The sequence below is a fragment of the Dermochelys coriacea genome, chromosome 7, assembly GCF_009764565.3.
Source record: "Dermochelys coriacea isolate rDerCor1 chromosome 7, rDerCor1.pri.v4, whole genome shotgun sequence".
NCBI lineage: Eukaryota > Metazoa > Chordata > Testudines > Dermochelyidae > Dermochelys > Dermochelys coriacea.
In genome coordinates, this window is record NC_050074.1 from 107,131,834 (window position 1) to 107,141,864 (window position 10,031).

General features: G+C 38.8%; 1 protein-coding gene across 3 annotated transcripts in view; it reads right to left on the reverse strand.

Annotated features, from left to right (window-relative positions):
• The window catches only part of ACADSB (acyl-CoA dehydrogenase short/branched chain), a 28,398-nt gene that overhangs the window by 17,934 nt on the left and 433 nt on the right, over nt 1–10,031 (reverse strand). For 2 of the 3 annotated variants that reach the window (XM_043517974.1, XM_043517975.1), the window contains exons 2-5: nt 6,740–6,899; nt 4,807–4,907; nt 4,079–4,285; nt 1,654–1,824 (exon numbers count right to left, since the gene is read on the reverse strand). In XM_043517974.1, coding sequence (XP_043373909.1) covers nt 1,654–1,824; nt 4,079–4,285; nt 4,807–4,907; nt 6,740–6,899 — 639 coding nt within the window. Of the gene's footprint in view, nt 1–1,653; nt 1,825–4,078; nt 4,286–4,806; nt 4,908–5,816; nt 5,829–6,739; nt 6,900–10,031 lie in introns of those variants that run through there. The other variant, XM_043517976.1, reaches the window with a different exon arrangement.

Genomic DNA, 10,031 nt, shown 5'->3' on the forward strand with positions numbered 1-10,031 from the left:
CCGGAGCTGGGCACTCACAGCTGCAAGTGAAGTTATTAGAAACTGTGTTTTGAACATTAAAAGAGCTATATAAAATACCAAATATTCTGGAAAAAATCAGGTCCTATGTGACTCAAATTGGGGCACCCAAAATTAGTGGACACTTTTGACCTTAGTCACTCTGTGCTTCAGTTCCCCATCTATAAAATGGGAGTAATACTACTACCTCACAGCACAGTGGAATTGGGAAATAAATTAGTTAACATTAGTGAAGCACTCAATTGCTACAATATCATAGAAAAGTCCAAGAGGAAATTAATTTTGTATTCAGATCACAGTTTTAATAGTGTGCAGTAAATAAGGCACGGGACAATATACATGGATTGCATGAGCAACCTTAATTCTGGAATTTGCTAATTTTTGGCTACTTCACTTTGCAACCTTAATATTATCTTAGCATAATTACTGGCTGCAATATTTATAAGCTTTGAGTAAAATAAAGACTACATGATATTTCACTGTATAATCCTATATCCATCTATTCTCACATAGCACATATGTAATTCCCATTTACACTAATAGCAGCTGCACACAAATGGCATTTAACTGAAATTATATTTAGTGTTCATGCAAGACTTATCCCATTCATTAACTACTGCACTTCAATTTACTGTTTGAAATTGTCTGTTTGTTGACACAGAAACATATTGCTTCCTTGAATTAATACCTTGCCTCTAAATTTCAGTGTTCATGGAGGAGATTAAAAATAATCTAATATTATGAAACTTTTTCTTAATTTAAATTGTCTACCTATTTATGAATGAAGAAATTAAACAAATAAATAAATAGAATCAATCAATCAATCAATCAATAAATATAGACCTGGATTGGAAATGACATGATTTTCAACTAAAAAGTCAGCTCTTCACTGATGGAACTTAAAAACCCTTTTGATCAGTTGAAATATAAACCTAAATAACGTTTTATAAATATTTTCAAGTTAGGCTTTTATTTTTAAATGGGTCACTCCAAAACAATTCTAATAAATAAACAGAACACCTTTTCTAATAATTTAGTTTTGCAGCTGCTCAGTTTTCACCTTTCAACTGCACCATCTTTTTCAGTTAACTGGTGGAAATGTTTTTACATTTTAAACTATGCAGTTTAGGATTTTTTTTTATCTTTACCTTACTTGTATCTAAACTGATAAATGAAAAAACATGGCATGTCTCTTTTCAAAAGTGCTTTGTCACATGGGCATGTTTAATATTGTACTAACTTTTCCTTTCCATTGCATATAGGCCTAGTTCTGTTGGACTTTTAATCACAGTATCCTGCCAATACCAAACCATTAAAAGATAAAACAATATAAGTGCCATTAAGATTCAGAATGTCTATTCTTTGATGATACATGATATGTCAATATTTGCTGGGTCCCTCATTTGGGCAGTTACTGTTTTGACATTTTTATTTTCCCAGGTGTGTGAAGAAATTTTTTAAAATACTCACCAGGTTCTCCATTTTTGTCATATAGATGATTCAGGGAAAATATGACTAATTTTTAAAAATCAATTTCTAGTGGGAGCAAGATGCAAAGAATTTACACCACATTACATCAGTATCATATTATCAACAGCCACAGGAAATAGCCACAACTGTTCCTTAGCAACTTACCAAAGAAGGATTTGCATTTGCCATCACGAAAAACACTCCTGCCTGTTCTGCAAAGCTTATCCACATCTTTGAGCCATTGATAATATAGTAGTCTCCCTTCTTATCAGCATGAGTCTTCAAAGAAAATGCATCACTTCCAGATCCAAACTCTGAAAGGCAGAAACTGCCCATCTATCAATTGAAGGGAAAACTACATTATAGGTTTTATTTAAAATATATGCATTGCATGCAACATTAATATAAGACTTGACAGGAAAATAAGTATAAAGTTGTTAAATATTTCAACCATCTTAACCTACATATTGCGGGTAGTATCAGTTAGGTTTATAAGTGTGAAGACAGGGTTGTCTAGAGGTTAGAGCTAGGGAGAATGAAGTCATGACTTCTGCAACATCTTCCCTGCTCTCCCAAACTTACTCCCGGTGTAACCACGCTGTGCCTCAGTTAGCCAACTAGTAGTATGAGCCTAACACGTCATATACTTCCTTCCTACCTTATAAGGTTTTGTGAGGATTAATATTGGTATAGTACTGATCCTTGAATAAAAGCATGTCCTCTGGAATGGTGGCTGAAGCATGAAGGGGCATATGAATGTCTAGTATATCTGGCACGTAAATACCTTGCACTGCTGGCTACAAAAGTGCCATGTGAACGCCCGTTCTCACTTTCAGGTGACATTGTAAATAAGAAGCAGTCAGCAGTATCTCCCATAAATGTAAACAAACTAGTCTGTCTTAGCAATTGGCTGAACAAGAAATAGGACTGAGTAGACTTGTAGGCTCTGAAGTTTTACACAATTGTGTTTTTGAGTGCAGTTATATAACAAAAAAAAGTTTACAGTTTCACGATAAAGAGAGATTGCACTACAGCACTTTTATGAGGTGAATTGAAAAATACTATTTTTTAAATCATTCTTACAGTGCAAATATTTGTAATAAAAATAATATAAATTGAGCACTGTACACTTTGTATTCTGTGTTGTTATAGAAATCAATATATTTGAAAATGTAGAAAAACATCCAAACATATTTAATAAATTTCAATTGGTATTCTACTGTTTACCAGAGCTATTAATCGCAATTAATTTTTTTTAATTGCAGTTAATTTTTTTGAGTTAATCGCGTGAGTTAACTGTGATTAATCAACAGTACTAACTAGCTAACTGTACTTCAGGGTTTGACCTACCAAGTAAGCTGTCTTAGTGGTTCTGCCGGAATGCTGTGTTCTGCCAAAAAGAAAAAAAACCCAGAGTATGGCAACTGTTCTGGGACCTCAATTAAGGAGACAGGGCAGATTACAGACTGATACCAGTTTCTGTAACTCATGCTGAGTAGTTCCATACAATTTGTCCCACTGAAATCTAAGGGTAACAGAGTAAGATACTAAATGCAAGTACAGGTTATAGAATTTAGGTCCTAAGCACTAGAACATTTATGAAATACTGTAAATAACATGACTTACATACTTAAAAAAGTCTAATATTCTAAATACTTTCTTCTAACAAACAAGTGGAAAACTCTCACATTTCTGCATGACATCTTGATGTTAGAATACTGTCAAACTGACCTCGATGTGTTGCCACAACTCAATCTTACATGAGCTGCATTCAGATTTAATTTTGGTACTCCCAAGTTGAAAGAACAGCGTGGGTATGCACCACAACTCACTACAGTCACAGAGACACTTATCTGGGCTCCTACTACTCTACAGCACCACAGTATTGCTTTCTGCATATTACAGTGTATTACTGAGCGATTACATGGATTACATATCCCTCAAGTCCACTGCTTTTAAGTTATTCTCCACAGCAAGTCAAGTTTCTTATCAAACTCTATTTAGGATTCCTAATAAAAAAATATATATTTAGGAGTATTCATGATGATTCCATATAAAACAACCTTTTTTGCTCTGCCGATGTTAATGTATACATAGTAATCATTCCTTTCCCCCAGCCAATTCACCAGTGATAAACACTGTGCCTTTTTTTTTTTTGTTTTAAATCTTGTTTATTGTTAAGTTCAGATCAAGGAACAGTAGAAATTGCTGTAAGACAGACAGAATATGGTGAAAAGCTCCTGGAAAAGTTTGGTTCAAGAGAAACTACTAAACATGCAATCCTCTATTTTTTACATATATGTAACTCCAATTGAAGCCCATGGGAGTTGTGTGCAAAAGGACTGCAGAATCAGCCCCACATTTCTGAAAAATGTGCAAGAGACTTTTCGTTTTTCCCCTTCACCCCCCAGATGAAGGGGATATATCTGTACATGGAATGACAATTTCAGTTCTCAAATAGAATTCCAAAGTTTGCGTATGACGATATTGCCTTAAAATGTAATGCATCATTTAATTCCCTAAATGGACACTAACATTATAAAATCATATAAAATTTTACGTTATTTAGGAAAGGACATACTTAACTCACCAAATCTTTAGCCAATCTGGGCAAATAAGTTCTCTTTTGTTCTTCTGTTCCATATGTAATAAACAATTTATTAGTAATTGTGTTCTGGAGTTCACACAGAAGAGCTACAGCTGGGTCAACCTTGGCCAATTCCTCTACCACCAGTATGGTAGAAAAAAATGAAGATCCAGTTCCTCCATACTCTGGTCCAAGCTCAATACTCATTAGCTAAAAGGGAGAGAATATAAATACAATTGATCTGGGGAGATCATCACAGACAGTAATTTAGGCTGACTAGATTTTCAAGTATTTTCACAATTGGAAAAAAAATGACGTAGAGGTAATAAGCAATTAAAATACTTTTGTGCAAGTCAGAGAATGCAAAATCTCTTCAGATCCCTCTGCAATGCCTGCAATAAATTAACCAGCTGAAAGTTACTGCAGAGGGGTCAAGATAGGGTTATTTACTCATACCAAAAACATAATACAGAGCTATCAACACATATTCATGGCGATTCATCACCATGACCACTCTGATATAGTTTTGTCAGAATTTAAATGTCAGAATGAAACACAACATTTTAACTTTTCTAACTGTAATTTCTCACTAAACATCGATTTAGGGTTGAAAACAGAAAAGGCTAACATGCATTCAAACTACTTAATCTAAAACAAAAAAAAGTTGCACAACTGGCAGTAACATTTAATAACAACGTAACCCTTGAATTAAAATAATAAAATATGCAGACCCCTTGTTCAAATAGTCCTTGTAGTACAGATTCATCCATTTCTGCATTTGCATCCATTGCTTTTACCAAAGGTGCAATTTGGTCTTGAGCAAATTTTTTCACTATAATGAAGAAAAAGAAAGGATGTAAGTATTCTAGCCAAGTCTTTAAATAATAGCTGAGTCAGCGATTTAGTATTTGTAGAAAGGCATATGTACCATTCAGTGCCTAATGCAGGGAGATCCCACAGATATGCAATACCCTAACCAAGTGGTGTCCCAGGAAGGAAGATCAAGTGCTCCAGAGAGCAACATGGGTGTTCTGGGTTAATTCCCAGCAAGAGGTTTAACGGTTTCAGCTAGATGCAAGTCCCTCTGCTGACATAAGTGGGCACTACCTATTTACAGCTCAGACCCTTTTTAATTTCTGAGAGTTCTCATACGAGAGCACTTTGCTGACCAGAAGTCAGGTCAGAAACCCTGGAGACATAAGAGCTCTCCTGTTTAGTTTGTTTGATATTTATATTAGAATTTTTCTTGTTTTTTGTTTTTTTGTTTTTTAAGAGTTTACAGACTTAAAAATGCTTTCAGCAAATGTGGCCAGACACCTTGCTGGTGTGTATTATTTTGGTCGAACAAGAACCCTGTAAATGATAAACTGGAAAAAGGTTTTTTTTGCTTAATCTAGTTCTTCTATTTACTTTCTCTAGCTGATCAGGCCGTGGCCCAGTTACAACTATTTTGATCCAGTTCCTAGTCGATAGGTATCCATATCACAACTTGGGGGAGGCTTTCGCTCTGCCCTCAAGCCCCCACCAACCATTGCCCCCATTTCTATCCCTCTTTGAAAACAAGCCCCAATGACTCCATAGTGATCCCTGCACTCTTCCTGCACGCTCTGCCTAGTCCTCATGTGTGGCGCCACTACTTAGCCCTGCCATTCCATAGGAAGGAGGGCTGTCAAGGGAGAATCAGGCTGTTCTGGACAGAGAGATGGGGGATGAGATGATCATGGACAGTTAAGGGATTAACATGCATCCAGTGCCTTCTGTGGCCAAGGAAACCATTTCTAAGGAGCCAGTGGCAGTGGAGAGGAAACACTGGGATTTGGAACAAGAAGGTAATGATAAATCATTTTAGACCCCCCCCCCCCAAAACCAAACCAAACAAATCTCAAACCCCAATACCCAAAAACTTAAAGCAAAGTTAAGATTGCTCAGTGGTGTCTCGTAACCTTCCAGGATGTTGAGTTCGCTATGCTCAATCCTCCAAAAATGATGAAATAGAGTCAAGGTACAAATAATCCCCACAATGCAACTTTAACTCCGCTCTCCGTGTGATGCCATAACACACTAACACCACACATAACAGTTGTTGTTATCTTGTCCCTTGATAATCATAATAAGCCATGAAGTTTGAGAACGAATTTGGTGACTCAGGCTCTTACAGGATCCTTTGTAAGGGCTTGATCCAAGTTGTCAAATCTGAAGAGCATCACTTTCCTTACAATATCACATTGAAAAGCATGGTCAGGTGTTAAAGCCTGAACACCACATAACTTCCAGAGTGATAATGCCTTGGTCTTATCTCCATTGATTTTTATTCCTGCAGTGTGCCCTGTATACATACTAGTACTCTACCCTTACAGATGTCTACACTACAACTGGGAGGTGTGATTTCCAGCATGGGTAGATAGACTCACATTAGCTTTGCTTGAACTAGCATGATAAAAATAGCAGGGCAAATATTGTGGCAAAGGCTAGACACCCGAGTCACTTATGGCCTAAACAGAATTTGAAATGAAGTTTTCACATAAACTTGGATCAACACACTGGTCTCAAAATGTAGCTATGAATAAGGAATAAAGAGCAATATTTTACAAATATTTAACACTGAATTTTTCATGACATATAGTCATAAATGGCTTCATGTTAAGAGTTTGAAGAGGAAGTTACCCATTTCTTTCATCATTATCTCTTCTTCTGTAAGCGTGTCAAGGGGAGCACACACTACCCCCTCACTGGCTAGGTTTGCCATAGCTTCTGATTTGGATGATTTACAGACACTAGGAGGAGCCTTCCAAGAAGCCAAGTAGATTGGCATGTTTCTTCTTAGCTGTTGACAAATAATAATAAAGAAAGTTATAAAAACTAATTTTGATGCACAGAAAACATTGTTCAAGTATTTATAAACTGGAATATAAATTTTCACCTAATGTTTTTATTCTCTATTCAGTAACTGAAAAGGAAATACAATTACACATAATTAATTATTTTCAATGCTACTAATTTCAGGTTTTTGAGCACTTGCAGCAAAGGGGCTTTACCAATTTAATTTCCTTTCAACTTGTGTCTATCAATCCTACAAACTAATTTCTTCCCGTCAGTTTTCTATACCTTGGTAAACGTATTGTTATTTTGACAAGGATTCAAAAATATTAATGTTTTTAAAATGTGAATAGTTTTGAGAATTGCAGCTACCAGCTAGAATGTGTTTTCAGTACTGCTAATATTAGAAGCTTTCTGGAATGTTCACGTTAATAGCTGTACATTTTAATAGATTTTATCTCCAATCAAAACATAATTGTATTAAATTCTAAAAGTTTCTTTACAATAATAGTCCTATTCACTATTTTCAGTGTGTCTGCCTTGAGACCAATCAACTAGTAATGCTAGCAACTACATGGACTGTTGTACAAATACTCTATTTTTATTAAAGCTTGAATGCGTTTTTATTTTTGTTCTTGTTCCTAACTGTTATGCAGCCCCAGCATCCAAATCATTCAGTTACAATGCATATTATTAAACATGTGGCTAAAATAATTTTAGAATTTATGGCACAACTGTGATATCATAGAGGAACTTATCAAAATAAAGTTATAAAATGTTAGATTACAGTTTAAGAGGGAGTACACACTCCAGAAAAGATGCAATTATATAAAAACATATTTCTATTTAATGACTTTAAATCCCAGAGCTGGTGTAATGAAAACGATGATAAGCAGCAGACTGCCAACTGGTAATAAGCTTTAACAGACTGATTATTTTTAAATGTCAAAGTGATACAGCACAAAGAGCTAAAATTAAGAAATTCACAGTAAAGATTCTGCAAATATTCTTATCTCTGACTTCACACTCACTTGCCAACCACCTACAGTGCACTCAAGTCACATCAGGGGCCAGTGGTGATCGAGCTGAAGCAAAGAATGGGTTGTGCATACAGCCTATATCATGGTTGTGAGGTAGTTAGTAGGCTTACATTTACAGTATGGTAGTTCAAGTACTGTAGTCCATATAGAAAAAGTGTGCATAAGATGTGGTATTTTGACAGCATCGTAGATGGATGCAAAATTGTTGGTGGGTAAGTAGAAGATGGGAGATAATTACAGCATAAATTAGTTAAGGCTATTTGGAGAAATATGAATTCGTTAGCATTCAAAGATTTTTTTTTAAATAGCTGCAACATTCTAATAACGTTTCTTTTGGATAACAACAGATTTCAGTTTCAAATTTTGATGGAGCCCATAACATATAAATATTTCTTTACTTATTAATGTTGCTATGGAACACTAGATTAATGATAGCACACTACGTGTGTTTCAGGCTCACTTTATTAGCCCGACTGAAAGTTAAACGCTTTAACCATTAATAAAGCTGCATGAAAAAATGAAACAAAAAAAATAATTTAAATGTCTTCTTCAAAATATTTGTTCCAAATTGAGAAACTTAAGTTCAACACATATCAAAAAGTCCAATAATTTTATTTTATTACATTAACTAGAGAAGGGGCAGACAGTAGAAGGACGGAAAGAATGGGGTGACAAGATAAGAAAATGATCTTTGCAGTAACATTCTGAATGGATATGAGAGAGGCAAGACTGCAATTGTCTAAGCCAGTGAGAAGGTTATTGAAGTAATTGAGATACAAGATGATAATAGCTTGGATGAGAGTTTTAGGTCTGTGGATGGGTAGAAAAAGCCGAATTATAGTAATGTTATGCAGAAAGAATCAGCAAGATTTAGATGCAGCTTGGAGGTGAGGACCTACAGAGGTCTTAGTGGAAGATATTTGGTTTAACAAGTTCACAGAACAATAGGTGGGAGGCAGACAGGCTCAGAACCGGGGAGGGGCGAGGTGGGTCCGGGTATGACAGGCTCGGGGTGGGGTTATTATGGGAGCTGGGAGCAGACATGTTTGGGCAGGGGGGCATGAGGGGCTCCAGGCTAGGGTAACCAGTTGTCTGATATTCGACTGGAACACCTGGTGGAAAAGTGACCCTGGTGGCTCCAGTCAGCACCGCCAACTGGGCCATTAAAAGTCTAGTCGGCGGTGCTGCAGAGCCAAGGCAGGCTAGTCCCTACCAGTGCTGGGGTATCACGCTGTGCCTCGGAAGCAGCCAGCAGGTCCAGCTCCTAGGCAGAAGGGCCACTGGGATCCACACACTGCTCCCGCCCCAAGCACTGGCTCTGCACTCCTATTGGCCGGTTCTCGGCAAATGGGAGCTGGGGGGGCGGTGCCTGCGGGTGAGAGCAGCGTGCATCACGGAGCCTCCTGCCCCCACCTAGGAGGTGGACCTTCTGGCCACTTCTGGGGCACAGCATGGTGCCCCAGGATAGGCAGGCAACCTGCCTTAGCCCCGCTGATCGGGAGCCTCCCAAAGTAAGCCCATGCCCCAACCACTACCTCAACCCTGAGGCTCCCCCCAAAAATTGGAGGCCCCTCTTACAGCCCAAATACCTCATCCCCTGCCCCACCCCAGAGCCTGCACCTCCTCCTGCATCCCAACCACCAACCCTGAACACCCCCAAACTCAGACCCCCATCTGCACCCGCAGCCCCGAGCCCCCTCCCACACCCTGAACCCCTCATCCCCAGCCCCACCCCAGAGCCCTCACCCCCTCTTGCACCCCAACCCCCTCTCGCACTCTGAATCCCTTGGTCCCATCCCCCAGCCTGGAGCCCCCCCGACACCCCAAACCCCTCATCCCTGGCCCCACCCCAGAGACCATACCATCTCCCACACCCCGACCCCCTGCCTCAACCCGCAGCCCCTCTCGCACTCCAAATCCCTCGGCCCCACCCCCCAGTTTGGAGTCCCCTCAGCACCCCAAACCCCTCGGCCCCAGAGGCCGCACCGCCAGCCGGAGCCCTCACTCCGCCCCCGTGCCCCAACCCCCTGCCCTAGCCCGGAGTCCCCTCCCACCCCCTGAACCCCTCATTTCTGGCCCCACCCCAGAGCCCACACCCC